General features: G+C 37.6%; 1 protein-coding gene and 1 pseudogene across 1 annotated transcript; one reads left to right on the top strand and one right to left on the bottom strand.

Annotated features, from left to right (window-relative positions):
* Positions 1–2,568: 2,568 nt before the first annotated feature.
* On the bottom strand, positions 2,569–3,627 carry LOC145139025 (uncharacterized). Its single transcript, XM_079072989.1, has one exon. The coding sequence runs from the start codon at positions 3,625–3,627 to the stop codon at positions 2,569–2,571; it is 1,059 nt and encodes a 352-aa protein (XP_078929115.1).
* A 7,926-nt stretch (positions 3,628–11,553) lies between these two features.
* On the top strand, positions 11,554–23,671 carry LOC145139026 (glutamate receptor 1.4-like; annotated as a pseudogene).
* Positions 23,672–23,985: the final 314 nt, after the last annotated feature.

A 23,985-nucleotide genomic window follows, 5' to 3' on the forward strand; every position in this document is an offset into this window, starting at 1 on the left:
GAAACGACTTGCAATTCCAACCGAAAATGACAGGTCTGGTCGAGTGTGAGTCAAGTACCTTAAACAACCTACCACTCGCCTATATTAAGTTGGATCAACTTTTTCACCATCTTCATCCTTCTTAACCTTCAACTTAGGTTCCATTGGTGACGTTGTCGGATTGCAATCCAGCAACCCAAATTGCTCTAAAATCTTCTTTGCATAAGCCGTTTGTCGCAAAGATATTCCCCACTTCTTTTGCGAAACTTCGATTCCAAGGTAGTAAGAAAGTAATCCCAAGTCACTCATTTCGAATTCTTTCTTCATTTGTTCTTTGAATTCGACAACATCATTAGTGTTCGACCCGGTAATGATCAAGTCATCAACATAGACACCAACAATAAGAATTTTGTCTTTTGAGTTCCTTTTGTAAACAGTTGGGTCTTGTGAACTTTTTGTAAAACCAAGCCTTTTTAAGCTTTTATCCAAACGAATGTTCCAAGCTCGAGGAGCTTGTCGTAGACCATAAAGAGCTTTATAAAGCTTGAACACCTTGTGACTGTTTGCTTTATCAACATATCCTTCTGGTTGGGTGACATAAACCTCCTCTTTGAGATCTCCATTGAGAAAAGCCGATTTGACATCGAGATGGTGGACAACCCACCCATGTTGAGCTGCTAAGGCAAGAATGAGCCTTACGGTGTCAAGTCGTGCTACCGGTGCAAAAACTTCATCAAAGTCGACTCCTTCCTTTTGTACAAATCCTTTTGCTACAAGTCGAGCTTTATGCTTCACCACTTTTCCCAAGTTGTCTTTCTTCACTTTAAACACCCATTTCAAACCGATTGCTTTGTGTCCGGGTGGCAAATCGGTAAGTTGCCATGTCTTGTTCTTCTCGATTGCATCCAACTCTGTTTGCATAGCCTCCTGCCATGCCTTAGAGGTTACCGCCTCTTTAAAATTCAAGGGTTGATCCGCTGCAATCATCAACAATTCTCCGGGTTCAAGGAACACATTTTCGGTTTCAGAATAAATATCGGTTAACGGACGCAATCCCCTTGGCCCAATCTCACTAGAAGGGCTTTCCATATGGGGCGAGGTTGAAGAAAACGGGGCTGAGACAGGAGTATGTGGAGCTGGTTCAGGCTCGTCAAATTCAGCATATGGTTGTCCAACTTGGATAGCATCGATTCCTAGACTGTTTGGTTGTTCCAGATTGATTTCGGGGTCATTTTGAGGTGTTTCGAGGTGTATTTGGGGTTGTGGTTCAATTATGGTAAAGGTCTTAGGAGTCGCCATCTCTTCTTCTTTGTTTTCGTACCAATTCCATTCTTCTTTTTCGTCAAAAACAACATCGCGACTAACTCGCAACTTTCGGTCTTGCGGATCAAACAAACGGTTGCCTTTAGTTCCATCTTCCACACCTAAATACACCATCTTCTTACTTCGATCATCAAGCTTCTTCAGGTGACCACCTACAAGTTTAGCAAAAGCAACACAACCAAAAACTTTTAGATGTTCAAGGTTGGGCTTTTTGCCAAACCACGTTTCATAAGGCGTCTTGTCGGGAAGTACTTTTGTTGGCAGGCGGTTGAGAAGATAAACTGCATGTCTAACCGCTTCTCCCCAAAACTCTCCCGGAACATTTCTACCTTTGAGCAGACTTCTTGCCCTGTCCATAACAGTCCGATTTCGCCTTTCTACAACTCCGTTCTGTTGAGCCGAATATGGTGTCGTAAGATGCCTTTGAATACCATTTTCTTCACAAAATAATGAGAATTCTTTTGAAGTGAACTCTCCCCCTCAGTCCGTTCGAAGTGTCTTTATTTTATAACCCGAATTCTTTTCAACCATCAACTTGAACCGTTTGAAAGCGCTCAAGTCTTGAGACTTCTCCGATAGCATGTAAACCCACATCCACCGGCTAAAATCGTCTACTAAAAGGAGAAAATATTTACTCCCTCCAACAGACGTAGGTGTGATCGGACCACATAAGTCCGCATGAACAAGTTGTAGAGGTTTTTGAGCCCGAAAAACTGCATGATCCGGGAAAGGAATTCGGGTTTGTTTGGAAAGAACGCATCCTTCACATACTTGGTTTGGGTGCTCAATCTTTGGGACTCCGATTGCCATATTCTTTTCGGACAACTTCTTTAAGGCGAGAAAGTTAACATGACCGAGTCTAGAATGCCATATCCAAGCTGGTTCGTCTTTTGTTGCTAAAAGACAAGTCGGTCTACCGGTCCTTAAAGGAGTTTTATATAACCGGTTTGGGGATCGTTTAACTCTCAAAAGTAGAGTTTTGTTTCTGTCAAACAATGTCAGATCCGACCCATCCATTATGACCCGAATCCCTTCCTCCGTCATTTGTCCAAGACTAATAATATTGTTTTTTAGACTTGGAATGAAATATACCTCATTAAGGAGTCTTTGGTCGCCATTTTTGCTATCGAATAAAATCGACCCTTTTCCTAAAATAGCGACGGTCGAACCATCCCCAAATTTCACATGGCCCGTAACGTGCTCATCTAGTTCGCGAAACTTTGAGCGGTCTCCAGTCATGTGATTGCTAGCACCGTTGTCGAGATATCATACCTCAGACTCGACTCGACTTTCTCCTGATGCAAGAAGATTAACACAAATCTTCTCTCTTAGAGACACTTTTTTGTGTGCATATTCTTGTGAGGTTGCCATCATTAAAATAGGCTCTTCTTCATTGGCTTGAGTGAGGTTTGCCTCCTCACGTCGATTCTTGTTTGGACACTCCGAAGCATAATGACCAAATTGTTCACAAGTAAAGCATTTGACTTTACTTTTATCCTTTCGAGAAGGATTATGGTCATTCCGATTTGTATTGTACTCGCGTCCACCTCCTTGGCCACGTCCACGACCTCGGCCTCGTCCCCGGCCTCGGTTACCATGTCCTCCTCGTCCTCTTGAAGTGTTTGACGAGTTTCTCTCGCCAGTTTGCTTCGAACGAGATGCCCACTCGGCATGTGTAAGCAATAGAGAAGGTCCTTCTTCTTTTTCTCCATAGCTTCGAAGTCTCTCTTCATGGGTCTTAAGACGACCCACAACTTCTTCCACCGTCATATTCTTCAAATCTCCGAATTGCTCGATCGATGTTACGATTTGTATAAATCGTATCGGTACGGCTCGCAAAAACTTCTTCACAACCGTAATTTCTTCAATCTTTTCACCTAGAGATCGAATACCGGTTACGATAGTATTCAATCTCATGGAAAAATCATCTACCGATTCACTGTCTTTCATCCGGATCACCTCGAAGTCACTTCTCAAGGTTTGAGCTTTAGCCTCCTTGACCCGATCGGCTCCCATGTGCATCATCTTGAGCGTTTCCCATGCTTCTTTAGCTGTGTCCTTCTCAGCTAACATCAGAAGTACGTCCTCTGGAATTGCTTGATAAATAACCGCAAGAGCCATCCGATCTTTACGTTCGTCCGTTTCTGCATTTTTAATTACATCCCATACTCCTTGTGCTTGTAAATTCACTCGCATTTTTATGGCCCACACCGCGTAGTTCATCTTCGTGCGCATTGGATAGTGTAACGTAGCGCTACCGTCTTTCCCGGTCCTTTGAAAACTTTCAACTCCGGCTTGAGAAGATGACGAGGTTGGTGTAGTCATTCTTGGCATATACTTGGGCATACACGAGTAAGAATATATATATATATATATATATATATATATATATATATATATATATATATATATATATATATATATATTTGAAATATGGGGACCAATATGAACTTTTCAGAAGTTCAGGGGGCAAACAGAACTTTTATAGAAGTAAAACAGGGGCTAAATTGAAATTTTTCTGAAAAACGGGACCAAAATTGCAATTTTTCTGAAAAACAGGGGCTAAATTGCACTTTCCGGAAGAACAGGGGCTAAACTGCAATTTCCAGAACTTTGGTCAGCTGCTGACGTCACTGCTACAGTGTTTGCCACAGTGTCGTCTTCTCCGGCGAACCCTGGTTTTTCCGGCGACTTTTCCGGCAGATTTGACCAACTTTGATCGGTGATTTGGAGGCCTTCCGGTGGTCAAAAAATTTTAAAAAAATATATTTTCGGAATCCTCAGAACGAGACCTTTCCAACGGTGTACTCCGAAATTGTTTTTGAGACAAAAAATTTTCGACCAAAAAAACAGAGAATGCTTCCCCCGGAGCTTAACCAAGCTCTGATACCACTTGTTGGGGTTGAAACACACTTTTATTCAGAACTAGAACAAAAGAAAAGAGCTTACACGCTCAATATTACAAGAAAAAGAAACAACCCTCTAATACTCACTCTAAGTATTACACACTACACTCTCTGTTTGTGGTGTCTTACAACTGATATTACAACTTCTATTTATACTAAAGCTAGCCACTATAAGTACTGTGACAATTTATTGTGTTCACCGTGTGAAATAAAGAAGCTGCCAATTCTAGTTGTTATTGTCAACAAAGGAGGCATTCATTTGTCAACAAAAGAGGGTGGTGCAGCTACTCATGGCAGGTTCACACCCAAGTAGGTTTACACTCACAGGTTGGATCCCAATGTGTGTTTGTTATTAGGAAAGAGGATGTGCAAGTGTTGGTCTAGATTTAAAGTTGTGTTTTCTCTTTTCCATGTTGGTAAGGAAGACTGTTAGAACTTTGTTTTTAGGTATGCGGTACATGTATATGAATTATTTGTTTAATTTTCTGTTTGTGAATTTATGTATCTGCCTCCTGCATCTGCATGTTACTAAAGCCTGCCTTGTTTGAAATCGGATTTATGAGATTGCATTCAGGAGTGGTACTCTTTGCAGCAATATGTTTCAAATATGGTGGTGATTGTGGCCTGGTTGTTTATATATACACTGGTAGTGGTGTTTAAGGTTTACATTCATGAACACCTTTCTAAAAATATAATGTGAAAGATGGTTGGTTGGTTGTTTTGATATCAATTGTTTTTAACACTAGTTTTCTGTTTTGTTTGATGTTATGATGTGCGTTACTTTTTTCTAATTTTTTATTGTTTTTTCACAAACTCATATTGTTTTGATTCAGGTGTTGAAGTGAAAGGAGGTTAACCGTTAAATGTAAAGCTTGGAGGCCGATCTTTGTGTCTTAGACTTGTATAACTTTTGGAGCAGTGGGATATGCTATTTTGCTGTATTTACAACAACCAATATAACTAACTAAAATTATTTGCGATCAGGCTTCTATCGGAGAAATTAAGGAGGAAGTAGCCGAGCCTGTTATTGTGCACGTCCATGGCCAAAACAAAAAGCATAAACTAGCAACCCTTAAACCTAGGACGGGACCACAACAACTACTTGATTGGGTACTTGAGGAAGACTTTACGATTACGTATACTTTAACCAATGGGAGTGTTTGCTTCCTTGGAGGCATAACAAGAAAATCTTATAAGGATTATCCATATCCTTTTCTCAAACATGCTACTGTTTTACTAACTTAGAATCTCTAAATATTGAAGTTTGGTGTTGTTTGACTCCTTGACCACTTTGTCTGTGTGTGTTCTGTGATCACTTTCTTTAAACGTATTAAAGATTCTGATGAAGATGAAGATGAAGATGAAGAGGAAGAGGAAGAGGAAGAAGAAGAAGAAGAAGAAGATGATGATGATGATGATGATGATGATGATGCCATAGGTATTGTGTGTTTTCTATTAAGAGTCTTCATACATGTTTGAATCTAGTGTTCTAAATGTATTTTTGATGTTTGCAGAAACTGAGACATAATCCTATTTTTTTGAGGGTGAAGTGCAGATTTTATTAAAGGCTGATGACGACAATTTCTAATATCATGATGTATTTTCAGCACTTTAATTATAATTAAAGTTGTGGTCATTTGTTTGTTTTCCTTTTACCGAGTCCTTAGGAGAATGTGGGTCCAATTCTTAAACAATGTGGAGTGGAATGCTAGATGGACGATGGTTACAAGTCTGGTGGATTGTTTTGAGCAAATATTTTGTAAATTTTGCAAAGATTTGGATACTTGAAACACAATGTCTCTTTTAATTTGAGTATACGATATATCTAAATATGTTTTTTTTTTTTTGAAAACTCGATAGCTTTTTCAGTAGCGGGTGTTTAGATTGCTTACTCTACTTTTCTCTAAAAGTGTTTAATTAGTTTATTTGGTGTTAAAATAAAGTTTTAAAAATAGAAGTGTTTGTATTAGCTTATTCGCTACCAAAATGTAATAAACTGATAAATGTTTCTGTTTATCAATGTTTTAAAAACCGGTTTGAACCGGCCGGTCAAACCGGTTGGACCGAGAACCGAGGAAGGGAGCGGTTCAACTATCACCGGTTTTACGTTGATTTCTGAACCGGATTGAACCGGCCGGTTTTTAGAAATACCCGGTTGAACTGGTCAAAATAAACCGGTTGAACCGGTTAAACTAAATAAAAACATAAGGAAAAGAACCATTTGCATAATAAACTTTGATGTTTTTTTTAAATCTATCTACTTTTCTCTAAATAAAATCATATAATAAATGTTATAAAGTTTTTTGATATGTTTGTATTCATCTAAAACTATATTTTGTTTCGGTATTATACTTTATTTTCTTTTTGACGTATATGGATTGATGCAAAACATTAAAACTTATGGTTATGTGTTGTTTTAATGTATTTTAAGTGATCTACAACTTATTTTTATGTATATTTTTAATGTTTGAACTTGTAAACGTCAAATTCATGATTTATATATGTATGTATGTATAGGAAAATAGGAAAAAATATGAAAATTATAGAAACCGGTTGACCCGGCGGTCGAACCGGTTAAACCGGGAACCGGTCACTATACCGGTTCAACTAAAAAACCGGTTTTTAAAACATTGCTGTTTATACGTCTAAAAATAAAGAAAATGTCATCTTCCATATTATTTGACTTTTAAAAAAAATACAATAGCAGTAAAAAGTATTTAGGTTTCCACTTTTAATGAAAAGGCTGCATGAATTAAGAGGAATTAACGTATCAAAAACTTTGTATGTAAGTCCATAAGTCATTTTGATATTATTTTATTCAAACACTTAAAATAGTTTATTAGTGATGACAAGACCGCAATAAGTCAATAAATATTTCAAATTAGAAAAAACATTTTGTAGTACCAAACATCTCAGGTCGGTGTTAGCCGGTTCGGGCTTTCTTGGGACACATATCGGAACGATCAATGTTTTTTTTTTGAAATGAAACATACGTTTTTTTTGGCACCGGCTCTCGTTCGGCTCTCGTTTGGGGTTTGATATCGGGGTGGTCTCACAATATTGTTTGGAGATTGGAACGAGCTAAATAAGCTAAATAAACTAAATAAATCCTTTTAACACGTTTAACATGATTTCTCGTCACACCATTAGAAGAAACAATCTCAAAATTAGGATATGTATATATTAACAAGGGATTAACAAGGGATTAGTGGGAAAGAAAAATGTTAGTTAAACCCCTCCATCAATGGATTTGGTGCATAAAAAAATTACCATACAAACACAAAAAGCACTAGGACACAAGCTACCTCGCATCTTTGCTTTATTTTAAAACCAGTCGAATACTCGCGCGCGTTGCGCATGAATAAAATTATATTGTAAAAGATATAGAAAAATATATGTTACTAAAAAATAACTAATATGATAAAAGAGATGTTTATTATAAGGTTTTAGAAATTAAACCTTATATTATAATACTTATGTTGGTGATTTTAGTGTCACCGGTTCACTTTATGTAATGAGATTTATACATGTTTCAAAAGACATTATATTTTAGTTTTAATAAAAGAGATGTTTATTCCACCTACTTTGTTTTTTGGCTATAACCTTTTTTTTTTTTGAAAAAAAAATCTGAAAAAATCAAAGTTTTTAAAATTTAATTCTCTACAAAAATCTGAATATATATATATATATATATATATATATATATATATATATATATATATATATATATATATATATATATATATATATATATATATATATATATATAATAAATAAAAAACCCACAAAAAAAAAATCCAAAAATCATTAAAATTTAAAGGATGCTTCTACTCAGTATACTAGTGACTTTGTAAAAAAAATTTCAAATATAAGTTTTTTTAAATATTTTTTTTAATTTTAAGAAATATTAATTTTTTAAAAAAATGTTAAACATCATATGATCCAAAATGTGATGATTCAAAATATTTATTATCCAAAAAAAACTTTTGATTCAACTTGTTTATGATCCTTAATTTGTTATGATCTAAAAATACTTAGACTCATATATTTTAGAATCATTAATTATATCTTTTATGATTCAAAATTAAATGATTCAAAATATTTCATAACTAAGAAAACTTATATAACATCCTGTTTCCCGCCATTTCATAACTAAGAAAACTTATGTAACATCCTGTTTCCCGCCATTTCTGAGCCATGGACCGGAAGTCGATTGTGTAAGGTTTTGGTCCTTAAGGAGGCAAAGTTTAGTCCTTATGGATGGATGTAATGATAGTTAAGAGATTTTACCCTTGAATTGTGTTCTGGGCCGAAGGGTAGAAAGGGAAAAGTCATAGGCCGGGTCTTTGCATGAAATATGGACTTTTGTTCGAGAATTTTTTAGTCGAAGACGTTTAGATAATATTGTAGAGCTCTTCAACACCTTTCTGTGGATATAAAGAACATCAGAAACGGAGTTGGAACGAAGAAGTTATGATCGTTTGAAGTTAAAGCGATTTTAGGTTGAGCCGCGTACGTCAGGCGTACTCAACGTGTACACTGGGCGTACTAGGGCATCCCTAGTACGCTGGGCATACATGATCAGTGCCCAAACCCTATTTTTGTGGTTTGAGCCCTATTTAAGCTCCTTAACTTCCCCAAACTCATTTTATTCTCAGCCTCCACCTCTCCAACACCTCTCTTGAAATCCTAACCCTAGATTGAGCCTTGTAAGCAAAAAAGAAGGTGTTTTTAAGTGCTTTGATTGGTGCACCTTGGAAAAGAAGGAACTAATTGAAGAAGTGTTGGTTGCGGTGGAGCTTGTAGATCCAGACTTTGTTCACCTTGATCTTTCTTCTAGAGGTATAAAGTTTGAATCTTGATGATGAAATTGTAAGATCTAGTTAGTTTTGAGTGTTACGAAATTTGGTCACTTTAAGTGAATAAAGTTTAGATCTTGAAAGTTTGTGACCTTGTTATGGATAAAGTTGGAGACTTGGACTTAATGAATTGAGTTGAAAAAGTTGCACTTTTGGGTCCCTTTGAGACTTAAAGATTAGATCTTTTTTTTGGGACCATTCTAATGGATAAAGATGGAAACTTTATCCATTATGGAGCTATTATGAACCATAAAAATGTGATCTTGGCCTTTTTATCCCTTCCATGCAAGAGTTGTAATGTCTTATTGGGTTAAGAACTTAGGGTTTTGGACATTAAGTGCTCTATAGCCATGCAAAGTCATAAAGTTGGAAACTTTATGACTTAGGACATCATTTTGGGCTTGGATCTGAGTTGTGGACGTAAGGGCTTAATGAAATAAGCTGTTAATGGAGCTTTGGGACTTGGCTGCATACGCTCGGCGTACCTGGTGGTACGCTGCACGTATGCGGTCATCGCCCCGCTTTTGGTCAACATCAGAGTACGCTGGACGTACTCTCTTGGTATGTAGGACGTACTCCGCTGCGAAGAATTATTGACTTTTGGACCTTGACCATTGACTTTGACTTTGAACAGGGTTGACTAAGTTTGACTTAAGGGTATTTTGGGTATTTTGAGCAATAGTTAAGCCTTGGTCTCTATATGTTGAATAAGTGACATGTAGAGTCGGTATTCGGAGCAGTGTATTGTTCAGCTATTTGTCAGACTAAGATGTGAGTTTTCCTCACTGTACTTACGGGTCAAAGGCACCAAGGCCGACCCATTGGATTGATATCCTGGTTTATCGTATGTTGCTATGCTGTAGTGATCTGTTAGATCTGTATCCTGGTATGTAGGATGTTGCTATGTCGTAGTGATCTGTTAGATCTGTATCCTGGTATATAGATGTTGCTATGCTGTAGTAATATGTTAGATCTGTATCTTGGTATATAGGATGATGTTATCCTGTAGTGATATGTTAGATCTGTATCCTGGTAGATAGGATGTTGATGTTCTGTAGTGATCTATTAGATCTGTATGACTACTTGTATCTGCTGTTATTGATTGATTGTTATGATATATGTTGATGTGTTATGGTCGGTTGGGTTGAGGCGGTCCTGGTTCGTGCTGAAGGCCAAGACACCCAGGGCTGTCCGGATAGACTAAAGGCCTGCGAGGCGGTCCAGTCAGGTCGAAGGCCCTGAGAGCGGTCCAGATAGGCTGTAGGCCCGATGCGGCGGTCCAGTCATGCTGAAGGCTCTGAGAGCGGTCCAGATTGTCTGTAGACCTGCAAGGCGGTCTATTCATGTTGAAGGCTCACATATGCATGCTATTGTTGTTATGTCATGTGGTGGTACTTTGGGGGAAACTCACTAGGCTTCGTGCTTACAGGTTCAACTTATTGTTTCAGGTACTTCATAGGATCGTAGGAAAGCGAAGGCGTAATCGTGCACATCTTCCTGTTTTTATGACATTGGATCTTTGGATACTCTGATTTTGAATAATACTTTTGAAAGATCGGTTTTATAAACACTTTATGGAAGAAATGGGGTGTTTTTGAAAAGTTAAAATTTATTGAAATTTTTGGATGTTACAACTTAACAACTAAGAAAGTTGTTGATAACCATTCTTGACTTTGATTTTTAACCCCTTTGACTTTGTTTGACTTTGTTGACTAAGTTGGGTTTGACTTCTAACAAAAAGAATGAACACACTATGACACCATATTGTTTCCGATGGCAAACTTCAAGTTAGTTGTTGGTGGAGTTTCTATGATTTAAAAGGTAAGGGTAATATGGTACTATTAGTTATTATTTAAGTTTTAATGATTTTATAATATTAAAAAAATATGTTTGCGCAAATATGATATTTTAAAGATTAAGAAGGTCAAATATGATATTTAGATATTAGGTTGGACAAATATGATATTTTAACGTTTAATAAGGGTATATATGAAATTCTCCCTAAAATTGAAAACCGAAGTACCAGGCCGCATGGTCCAGGTCCGGTCCGATTCAGGCTTGGTTAGATCCAAGGTCGGGTTCATGTGTGCACCTCTACGATCACAGTTTATGTAACAAGGTAACAAACACAATAATGCTACTATGACTTGTACTCATGCAATAACTGTTGTATGTTACTTATCATTTGAGCAAAACCATCTCTTTCTATCTACGAATTTCTGGGTTCATGGCAAAATACATATAAGACCTCAATGAAAAGGATGATTTTTCTTATTTCATTCTATAATTTCCCTGTATATAATACTGTTTTGCGGTTTTTAGCTTCTGTGACTCCTTTTTTGCTCCCGGAGAATGATCATGTCCCACAGTAGCTTGCGTATCAAATCAAGGAACATTTATAAGGAGATTTGAGAGAACAAAGTGCTCGATCTTACTTGAACTGGATCGATTCTATACACTCCTACCCACAACAAGTGTTAGATGAAATGCTTGCAGATATTATCTCTTTCTCTTCTGCAGTTACAATTTACAATGTTGCCAAAAGGTCCATTTTGTATCTATATTTAATATTTAATTATTTGTATAATTAAAAATAAAAAGGATCCATCCTTTTTGTATAGGTTTGCAGTGATGTTGATAACTTGCATTGATGCTGATAGCTCTGACCACAAAAATTTGTTCTTGTAGTCAATGTCAGTATTTTCATGGCGGCCAGCATAATTAAATGTTAACTAATTGATGTCCTGTCATGCATGATTATAATATGAGAAAATTATAAAAATAGACTAATCCCTTAATTACTTTGTGGAAAATAGCAAAAAAACCAAAATTACAAAAATAGACACCAAAATCGCAGAGTCAATCTGCGATTTTACTTGTCCATCTGTGATTTCCCCTTTTTCAGGGGTATAAAAACGTAATTTTTTTTTCTTCCATTTTTCAAATTTTTTGTTGGAGAACTTTCTCTCTAGAGACACTATGGACGATTTCATTTTTCAAACGTTTTTCGAACTTTTTGTTGAAGAATTCATTTTATTAGAGAGGTTTTAAACAAATTTTCCAAAGAAATAACAACTAAAGTGATCTTTTAGAAAACACTGAAGTGCAAGCGATAATAGGTCCAGAATCAACGGCCGAAGCAAGATTCTTGGAGGTATTGGCAGACAAGGCTAACATACCGATTCTTTCGTTTTCAACAACTCCCTTTTCGGATCAGAATCCTTATCTTCTTCAAATCGCACAAGATGAAACCACCGGGTTGAAAGGCGTTGCTGCCATGGTAGAATCATTTAAAGCCAAGAATGTGATCCTTATCTGTGAGAACACTGCAAATATGAGAGAAATGGCTACTTAATTATATAGTTAGTGCATTCCAAGAGAAAATCATACTCGTGACATATACAAGCCTAATTTCAACCTCTGCCAACCATGAAGATATCAAGGAAGTGGTTCTTAAGCTTCAAACTATGCAAGACATGGTTTTTGTCATGCATACACCGCGTTCTCTAGCAACCGATGTTTTCTCCATGGCCAAAGAACTGGACAATGGACATGATGGGTAAAGGATACATGTGGATCATAACAAGTAAGACTACCAACAGGATCTTACTTGAGAGAAGAATCTGTTCTATAGGCTCGTAACTCTGTATTCTTGTTTCTTGTTTTTCAAAGAAGACAGAAACCCATGTCTGGTTGATGAGCCATGACCATGTAACAGAGTGAGTTGCCAGCCCATTTGATGGTTCTTGGCATGGTTACATGGTTGTCTGACAAATAACTAAGTTTTTTTTTATATAAGCGAGACCAAAGAAAATGGTTAACATGGTTTTCTTTTCATTTTTTGTGCGGTGGAATTTGGTTCAGATTGCATTTTATCCATCTTCGGCCCGATGCTTTCACTGGGAATACAGGGTTAATGGCGGAAATGTCACCAACTTAGAGATGCGAAGCAAGTGTTTGATGAAATGCCTGAAGAAGATTATATTTCTTCTAGGGCCAGGTTTTCACCTTTATAAATTATCACCACAAGTTTTCACATGTATTACTTTATGTCTACCGTAATTCATAAAATATAAAACATGGACTTCAAATGAAGTTGCTCCACTGAACATGTAAAGTATAGTGCTAGAAATTCTAAGCGTATTTAAAAACCTTATGCTGATGTTAACTAATTCGAAGATGCATTTGAAAAGGGGTCCATGTGTGGTTGACATTTTGATTTATTTTTATATATTTGATTACATTCTTGATGATCTCTTTGTCTTGACCATATGTTGACGTTGATAGGATACAATTAAATGCAACAAAGAAATTTCCAGGTAGTTGAGACATTTGAATTCTTCTTGATAAGCTACTGATTAGCCTTCTTCATCCACTAAAATATTGCACGTTTGCTGTTTGTTATCTTAAATTTAGGATATATAATATTCAGACAGTGAAATCTTTTGTTTCAAGACTTGAATGATGTATGCGGGAGTATATATATATTTGGTCAACTGATTGGCATAAGTCTTCTCATGAGACTAATCAATAAAAGGAGAGACATCAAAGGCGAATGAAATATAGAGAACAGAGAACAGACCATCACATAATTTTTGTTATTGCATCAACATGAGCATATTTTACCATTCAATAATGAAGATAAGTAGCAGGGAGAGAACACACCTTTCATTTTTAATGTTGATGTTATTCTGCTTGCAAGTACATAATACAAAAGCACAAGAGGATCCACCCTACAAGGAGATCCCAGGAGGTGTCAGTGTCACAGCCAATCCAACGCATAGGAGGATGCCACTACAATTAGTGAATAAGAAAAACCTCAGAATTGGCGTTCCAACGCAATTTGAACCAAATCGAGTTTTTCAAGTGAAGCACGATGCTGAAACTAATTCAATAGTCATTTCAGGGTTTTGTGCAGACGTGTTCCAAACTGCCTTCAGTGCATTAGGTCTCAACGTATCCCTTCAATTTATTCCATTTAAGGATGCACATCAAAATTACAACAACCTTATACATCGAGTCTATACTGGGGTATGCGTCCTTTTAAACTCGGTATTCTTTGTTCGATGCTCAGGAAAAGCATGATAATCTGTTTTTTTGCATTATGTTTGCATCAGGAATTTGATGCTGCTGTTGGAGATATAACAATCACAGCTAACAGGTCTCTATATGTGGACTTTACATTGCCATACACAGATCTTGGCCTTGGAACGCTGTCTCGAAACACAGATGCAAGCATGTGGATCTTTATGAAACCACTGAGTTCAGATCTGTGGCTTGTATCTGCTTGTTTCTTTATATTACTCGGTTTTGTCATTTGGATTCTTGAACATCGGACGAATGAAGAGTTTCAAGGCTCGCCATCAGAACAGATTGGAACAGCCTTATGGTTTGCCTTTTCAACCCTTGTTTATGCTCACAGTAAGCTCCCACGTCCCATTTTAGTTTAATTTTTACACAGCCAAGTTCCGCTTTCTAGTGAGTCCCATAATATAATCCTATGTAGTGATGGAAATTAATGTGTCAGTGATGTGATGTTGGATATCAGAGTAGATAGACAAGCAGTCAATTAGGCAAATAATATTAAGAATTATATGTTGATTAGTTGCGAATAATAACTCCAATTATTTATTATTAATTACCAAGTTTCGTCCAGAAACCAAACCAGATTGATCATTTGCAGTCAGATTGATCATTTGGCTTGGAGAAGATAGTCTGAAACAGAGAGGTCTGTTGGTTTCTTGAGGTTATGAAGGCAGTCTTATAGGTTTTCAATTTGGATGGCCGATGTGGAGCCAAACCTCTTAGCCAACACATTCCATGCTGCTGGGGCAGTATTGTTAGGTAAAATATGAAAGGTTGAAAACATGTGGCTATGCATGTGAAATAAAAGAATCAAATTCAAACTGAAAGTTGGAAAATAAGTGGTGCATTCAACATGTTCAAACTTGAAGTTGGTAGACTTTAAATTGGTTACAACTCTTTCTGTTTTCACATGGCAAACATTCACCTATATATATGCATGTATGTTTTGCATATTTGGTGTGCAAAAACTTGAGAGAACATCAAGTGTAGAGTGTCAAGCCAATTGTAATCTTGTGAGTTTTAATAAAATTCTCTAGTTGCAGCCCGTGGACGTAGGATTTGCACCGAATCCGAACCACGTAAAATCCTTGTGTTCTTCTTGCTTTATTTTCGTGAGTTTGTGTGTGTGTGATAGTGTGTTTCCGCTGCGTGTACCCGGTCCGGTTCCTAACAACTGGTATCAGAGCCAGATTAGCGAGGTTTGGAGGGTACAATCATTTTTTTTATCACGCACGAGTGTACCTGATTTGTATCTTGTTTGTCGTAATGGCTGAAGACAAGGTTGTAATCGAAAAGTTCAACGGTTTTGATTTTAGCTGGTGGAAAATGCAATTAGAAGCATTGCTATGTCAGAAAGACTTGGACATGGTACTCGGAGACAAACCGGAGAAAATGGAAAAAGCTTTTGAAGATGCGTGGAACTCAAAGGACAAGAAAGCCAAGGCGGTTATTACATTGTCGTTGACGAAGAGCGTTGCTTTCAACATCATGAATGAAACCACGGCGCGTGGTATGATGGAGGCTCTGTCAAATATGTATGAGAAGCCATCGGCGGCTAACAAGGTGTTCTTGATGAAGGAGTTGTTCACTACAAGGATGAATGAGGAAGGCTCAGTTACGGTTCACATTAACAATCTAAATTCAATTCTGTCCAGATTATCATCTGTGGGAATTAAATTTGATAACGAGACTCAAGCATCACTGCTACTAGCTTCTCTACCTGATAGCTGGTCCGGAACAGTTACTGCTGTTACGAGTTCCGTGGGGACCAGTGGTATGACTTTTGAAGGGGTTAGAGATTTGGTTCTTGGCGAAGATATCAGACGCAAGAATCAAGGTGGATCTTCTTCTTCTGATTTATTAAATGTCGGAAGAGGTAGAGGGAATAGCAGGAGCAGTGAGAGTCGGGGAAAAAGTTCTTCTAGAACTTTGAAGAATGTGAAATGCTGGAACTGTCAAGAGGTGGGACACGTTAAGAGTCAATGTCCAAAGAAAGAATTAAACATTGCTGGTGCTGAGAGTGTGTCTGAGGATGATGCACTGATACTCAATATGGAAAGTTCTGTGGACTCTTGGGTCATGGATTCAGGGGCTTCGTTTCACGCCATGGACAACGGGGAAACGATGGTGAATCTAAAAAAAGGAGATTTTGGAAAGGTACGGTTAGCAAATGACGAGATGCTTCAAGTAACGGGCATGGGAGATATTGATCTAGTTACTTCATTGGGAACTACATGGAGCCTGAAGAATGTCAGGGTTATTCCGGAGCTGAAGAAAAAATTGATTTCTGTTGGTCAGCTGGATAAACAAGGACTGGAAGTAAGGTTTGGTGGTGGTAAATGGATGGTGGTCAATGGTAATTCGGTGATTGCTCAAGGTATGAAGCGTGGGTCATTGTATATGGTTGAGGTACCTGAGGGAAGTATGACCATCCCGATTAAGCAAAACAAAATCTGGTTCGCTAAATCTACTGCTAAGAGAGTTCATTTTGCAAACATGAATTCTGGAGCCAAGGGGATGTTAGCTGAACGAGTCGGAAATTCTAAACCATTCAGGGGATTCTGTGACAGTGGGAGCACGGGGTGTGTTCCGGGTACAGTTACAAAGAGCCGTTGGGTTTTGAAGACTAAGATTGGAAAATTCTCTCTTGTTGGAAGTTTGCAAAGTTTGGAGAGTGTTAGTGGTCCTCGGTGTATCTCTGGATCTGGTGGAGTGTCCAAACCGGTTGAGACAGAGGATGAGTCGGTGGTGGGATTAGCCACGACTGAGTTGGAGCTAGTGGGAGCTTCAACTGGCCCTTCTAGTACTTGAAGACGAGGGGAGGCTGCAATTAGAGAAATGGGACTAAGTTTAGCTTGTTCTTAGGAACTGGAGGCTTGGAAGACTTGGTTGTTTTAAGATTACTGGAGTTGGATGACAGAGACGGACCATGTTGTTCAAACTTTCAAGTGGGAGATTGTTAGGTAAAATATGAAAGGTTGAAAACATGTGGCTATGCATGTGAAATAAAAGAATCAAATTCAAACTGAAAGTTGGAAAATAAGTGGTGCATTCAACATGTTCAAACTTGAAGTTGGTAGACTTTAAATTGGTTACAACTCTTTCTGTTTTCACATGGCAAACATTCACCTATATATATGCATGTATGTTTTGCATATTTGGTGTGCAAAAACTTGAGAGAACATCAAGTGTAGAGTGTCAAGCCAATTGTAATCTTGTGAGTTTTAATAAAATTCTCTAGTTGCAGCCCGTGGACGTAGGATTTGCACCGAATCCGAACCACGTAAAATCCTTGTGTTCTTCTTGCTTTATTTTCGTGAGTTTGTGTGTGTGTGATAGTGTGTTTCCGCTGCGTGTACCCGGTCCGGTTCCTAACAAGTATCACAGGAGTTCATGTATGATTGAATGGCAGGGATAACAGTGCCTTTTATTCAGCAGCAGATCAAGTCTGTTGCATTCTTCCATGTGTCATGATCTGGGTTTTCTTTGCATCGGCTAGGGTTTTGGGGGGTGGGTTTGTGTCGATAACAAACGATAGTTTGTGGGCTCGTAGAAGGGTTTTGAAGAGGGTATTTCAGTTTACATAGTTTTCTTTGGTAAGATGAGTGTGAGCCATGATGGCATTAGGGTTGTAGAAAACAGGAAGAGGATGAGAATTAGTCATTGCTGATGAACCAGAATCCTTAGTCATGGTCGATTCAGATTCCATGATAAAGCTCTGATACATAAAAGACTATACAGGGGAAAAAGAAAGAGAACAAGAATGCGTGCGAAAGAAGATGAAAAACAACAGTGAAGAAAACCCAACTTGGGTGTCTTTAGTCAATATAGACCACTTTATATACATAAGCTCTACAGGGGTAAAAAAGGAAAAGCACACAAAAAATGCAAATATTCAGCCTTAATTACAGGTCATAAAAGCTTGATTGCAAGCCAATAAAAAATCCAAAAAATATATACACCAAGATATTTGGTTACTATAATTACGCTTACATAAGAAAGGTAGAAGGAAGACGGTCCCGTTGTCGGACGAATTAAAATCAACCTCGAGTTTGTTGATCTTGAGTGATAAAAGGTTGCACGGAATAAGTTACATACCTTAAAGGTTTTTACAACTCTCTAAGGTTGTAAGCTTCGGCGTAAAATCCAGGATTTGATGCAAAGTATCCTTCGTCCAACAACTATAGAAGAAGCGAGAAATGTAAAGCTCGTTACTCGGAATCGGGAAGAAAGTTGTGAACTACAAAGGGAGAGAAGAGAGAACAAGGGAGGTTGTGATTTATGGTGTGAAGTAATGGTACCTAAGAGGTCCTATTTATACTGTATACGAGAAAACCGAATCCCCCAAAGAAACGGATATGATGACTACGTCCGGTCTCTTACATGCTCTCACGTGGCACTTTGAATAGGAATCCGCCGACGTTGTTATCTTGTATCTTATCTTATTCAAACCTGGAGTTTTTATCAAGTGTTTCTTGATGCTTATGGAATGTTTCGTCTGCTTATCTGTGAAGTCAACGCCGGTCAAAATGTTGATCGGGACAATCCAACCAACTCAACCCAAACTTGTCAAAAATAAAAGCTCCTTAGTGACCGATATGGCCTGCAAAGTGCAAAGTGCGTCTAAATAGAATCATTTCGCGAACTCATGTCCATGGCCCGGTTAGGCATGCATGTGTGGGCTTGGCCATCTTTTGTCTTCACTAAAGCCTTTGAAGAATTAACAAGAGAGAAGTCTTATAAACACACTTTATGTTTCTTCCTCCACCAATGTCGGATCAATGAAAATAGCCAACTTGATTATTCATCAATTATTGTTGGTGATTTTAGTGTCACCATGTCATTTTATGTAACTGGAACTAACATATGAGCTAAGGGGCTTCATAATTTGTACTCTAATATATGTACGGGTTGGTGCGGAGTGCACGCATGTATAAGATCGAATTAGAAGCCGGTTCGACGACAAGTCGGGGGTTCGGGGAAAGCGCCCCTGGGTCCGGGGTTACCAAAGGGGCGACATCCCTTTGGCGGGGTCTAGGGGCAACTCCCCTAGCGGGGTCCAAGGGACAGAGCCCCTGGCTTGCTTCCAAAGCAACTAATGAGGGTGATTATGGTAAAACTAAAGAAACTCGTTAGTTTTGGTAACCCTAAATCCTCATTAATCCGGATTATCCTGACTTGCTTCCAAAGCAACTAATGACCGCCCAACCCTAATGTAAACCTAATTTCGTTTATTATATAAACGACTCTTTGTGTTGTGAAGTGATGATCCAAAAATTAGCTCTCATTTTCTTCAAACTTTCACAGAATCTTTCTAGCAATTTGGCTTACGATTTCTGTGCCTAGAATCGTAAGTGTCCACTTGGATTATCCTATGTTGAATTTCTTGCAACCCAAGCATAGGGTAGAAATATCAGTTCGGAAAGTGTTATAACGATCCAAGTTGGTATCCAGATCTCCACCACAAACCCTGACTTTTCCTACAATTATTTCCATCAATCCCCCCACCAAGTTGAAAAGTTTCTTTTCACTTATCCAGATGACGTCACCTACGTGTCATAAAGATTAAACCCCAACATAATGTGATATGATAAACAATAAGAGACCAATTCAATGGTATCGTTAATGATTTTAATCAAGAACCTTGTGACCTCTCAGGTTTACCCCCACATATCACCTGTCGTCTTTGCATTCTCATTGAGCGTTTGTATGGACATGTGCTATAAACCCTTTTCATGGCCCTTTAGAAAATAGTCCAGTAATCTTCATTTGAGTTGGCACCACCTCTAGATCATATAGGAAAAAATTTACGACATCTTCATTGCTTAGATATCTTTAATACTTCATGAAGAGTTCTAACTAAACCACGTTCTCGACAATGACTTATTATCCTACCTCACATGGATTTGTCATTATTTAGGGTACCTTATATTGTTAGTGACTTCATTGTTACCCTTTAAACTTGAGAATTATGAGCACTAATGTCAAGTTGGTTTTTCATCACCCAATTATATTGTGGCGTTAGACCCATGACTCTCATGGTGGTTGTAACCAAATCTTTCGTCAGAGGTTTGATAAATCGATCTGCCAAGTTATTACTTGTCTTGACACATACAACTTTGATTGTACCACTTTCAATAAGTTGTCTTACAACATTGTGTCGCAGACCAACATTTCTTGACTTCTTTTTATACACCGTATTCTATACTTTAGATTGTGTGGCCTCATTGTCACAATATATAGGTATAGATGGCATTGTAATATCCCACAATCGGATATCTAAGAGTATATCTCTTATCCACTATGCCTCTTTGTTTGTTGTTGCTAAGGAATAAGCTCAACTTTCATCGTTATGTGAGTTATATATATATATATATATATATATATATATATATATATATATATATATATATATATATCTTGCTCGCCTAAGAAATAATGCCACTAGCTAGAGTATTAAACCAACCACTTGTGAATTTAGAATCATTGGTGTGATCTATCTAGCTAGCATCAGAATAACCTTCTAGTATTCCGGGAGATGACAAGTATGTCAACTCAAGAGTACTTGTCCTTTTGAGGTATCATAGTACTCTTCAGACGGCCTTCTAGTGCATAGTCCATGGGTTGACAATATACTAACTCGGTTTTCTTACGGTGGATGTGATGTTAGGTCGAGTGCAATGTGTGACATACATCATTCTACCGATTAAACTTATATATTTTGAGTCACTACTTGACTAGGGTTCACATTAAGTTTCACACTTAAATAAAAGGGAGTGTTGAATTCTTTAATATTAAAATGCTAAGATTGAATTAGAGAAATTTGAATACCTGTCATTCTCACCTTGATTCCAATAAGGGTATCTACTTCTCCTAGATCTTCATCTTAAAGTTTGAGGATAGCTATTTCTTCGTCCCAATAATTCCTTCTAGGTAAATACCAATGATTAACATATATCGTCAACATAAAGACAAATAACGATTATATATTCGAGTGACATTTGGAATAAATACATTTGTCAACATTATTATGCTAAAATCGAAAAGCAATTAGAGTGGTGCCAACATACCATGTGGCAACTCTAATTCGAATTTGATGATATCGTTATCTGATATCTCATCCGATTCAAACTTGGAGTTTTTATCATGTGTTTGTAGGCTTTCAGAATATTGTGTCTACTTATCCAAAAAGTCAACACCGGTAACGCGTTGACCGGATCGGTCCAACCGACTCGAACCAAAGTTGCCAAAAATTAAAGCTCATTAGCTCCCGATGTGGCGTGCGAAGTGAATAGTTCGCCTAAATCATGCCATTTATTGAACTCATGTCCACTGTGAGATAGGTATGCATGTGCGGGTTTGATCCATCTCTTGTCTTCGTTAATGCCTTTGAAGACTTAATAAGAGAAAAACCTTGTAATCCCGCTTTATGTTTCTTCCCCTGCACGTAGGATCAAGGAAAATAACCAACTTGATTATTCCTCAGTTATTTCCAACAAGGGATGGGATGGGGGTTGGCCATCCCTGTCACCATATCTGGTGGATGCAGGGAATCAAATCTCCTCCCCACCAAGTTTCACTTTCTAATGATCCACTTAATATAATCCTATTATTATTTAGTTGGTGAATATTCTCTTCTGAAACTTTCAATATGGTACTTAGATGTATCAAATTTAGATTAATATTATATATTTCCAAGGCGAAATCTTGGTCACTTTAGTTTTATACCTTGCAATTGCACATGATCTTAAAATAAGTAACTAAATTCCAATACAGCTCCATTATCCTAATTATATGTCTCAATGCCATTATTCCCACTCCATTAATGTTATGTCTGCAATATGTGCTAACTCTTTCATGTCAACCTCAAACTATCTCCCCACTTCCTCATCGGTTGTTCTCTCCTCCTCACCCCATCGACCGAGGTAGTCTCTAGCCTCTATATCGTAGTTGTCGCTTGCTTCATTTTGACATGTCAGAGATATCGGTGACCGACACAACTTCCTACATATTTGTAATTAGATCATTTGATATCTTGTCCTACGCTGTTTTACCATATGTCCACCTTTGCATCCCTATTTCTGCAAATTCCATCTTCCTATTTTGCACCTTATTGGCCAACATTCTGATCTAATCCATACAACATGTTTGGCCGAATTCCCACCTTCTAGAATTTTCCATTCAATTTCATTAGGACCTTATTGCTCAATACTCTGATGACCACACTTTGATTTAACCATCTCTCCCTTATATTGTGGGCAACGTTGTCATTTACATCCCCTTCCTTATATCACAACATACAACTACTTGAAACTCTCCTTTGAGTGTAAAACTGCAACTTCTTCCTTATTATGTTCCCTGTTTAAAATCCACCAAAGATATTTTGTCTTAGCTATACTAATATGTAACCATTTTTCTTCCAACAATTTCCTTCGAATGTCAAATCTAGAATTCAACCAATTAAGCCTTTGTCCTTTCCATCCACACAATGTCTTCGGTAACGAGCATAAACCATGGGAACCCTCCCCAAGCTATGGCGGTCAAGTTAGTGTAGAGAAAATGGATTTTGAGAGCAAGAGTGAGAGAGATTTTAAAGCTATAATGTTGTGAGTTAAGACTGGCAAATTTCTGGTCTACTGTATTTAATGTTTATTTTTCCTTAATCTTGCTATAAGTTATATTTAAGTTGGTAGTGGAAATTGCAGGGCAGAAGTTGAAGAGCAATTTGTCAAGATTTGTAGTAAGTGTGTGGTTGTTTGTAGTGCTGGTACTTGCTTCAAGCTACACTGCAACCTTGAGTTCACTATTAACCATTGAACAAATTCGGTTAGCATCAAAGGGCGACTCAATTGGATACCATGATGGTTCCTTTGCAGAGAGATATATTGTTAGTAACTTGAATTTTAAAGATACCAGTTTGAGGCCATATTCTACAACATCAGAATATGCTAATGCTTTGTCTCGTGGGGGCAAGAACAATGGTGTTGATGAAATTGTTGATGAAATTCCTTACCTAAAGGAATTCCTTGCACTGTATCCATCTGGCTACTCCATGGTCGTGTCTAAGATGACTACTAATGGTTTTGGCTTTGTGAGTGTCTTCACTCTACCATTTATTTAATCTAGCAAATTTGAATTTATAGATGAACTCTACTTGTTGTTGTTCCTAGCTTAATTTAAGTTGTAATTCATTCACAGGCATTCCCGCGAGGTTCCCCTTTGGTCCCTGAGTTATCAAGACAGATTTCCAGACTACGAGAAGATGGGACCTTAGCAAAGTTGGAGAGTAAGTGGTTGAAATCAGATCCACAGTCAAAGGATTTTGAGCCTGTATTGAAGATCCTAAACCTTAAAGCGTGTCGTGGTCTTTTTCTTATAAGCGGGGTTTCAATGGCTGTGGCCCTTTTCATATTCTTGCTTTATTTTATTCATGAGAAACTGCATTTCACCTACACAATGCTGGCTGGAGGAAAGCTTGCATTCATAATGAGGATTCTCAACCCTAAAACTGGTGGTTGAAAGAAGATGATACCAATAACAAGTACAACCATGCCATTCATTATGTCACTATTTATTCGTTGGACTACTACACTTTGTTACCCCCTTTCCTTTCTAGGATCACTCATATGATCATTGTTAGATATTTCACCAAACTACTTTCTGGTGTACTTTTTTGGTGTTTGGAGTATTAATTTATCGACATTTGATAGACCTTTTTTTTCTTTGCTTTTCCTAATGGCTTGTTAATGTTGGGTTTAATCCAGATTCTCTGGTAGTTCTTTTTGTTATTTATTTATAAGAGTCGGTTGTTAGCAAAATACTATAAAGCATAG

This window comes from Lactuca virosa, chromosome 9, assembly GCF_052849685.1.
Source record: "Lactuca virosa cultivar CGN04683 chromosome 9, Lactuca_virosa_CGN04683_v6, whole genome shotgun sequence".
NCBI lineage: Eukaryota > Viridiplantae > Streptophyta > Magnoliopsida > Asterales > Asteraceae > Lactuca > Lactuca virosa.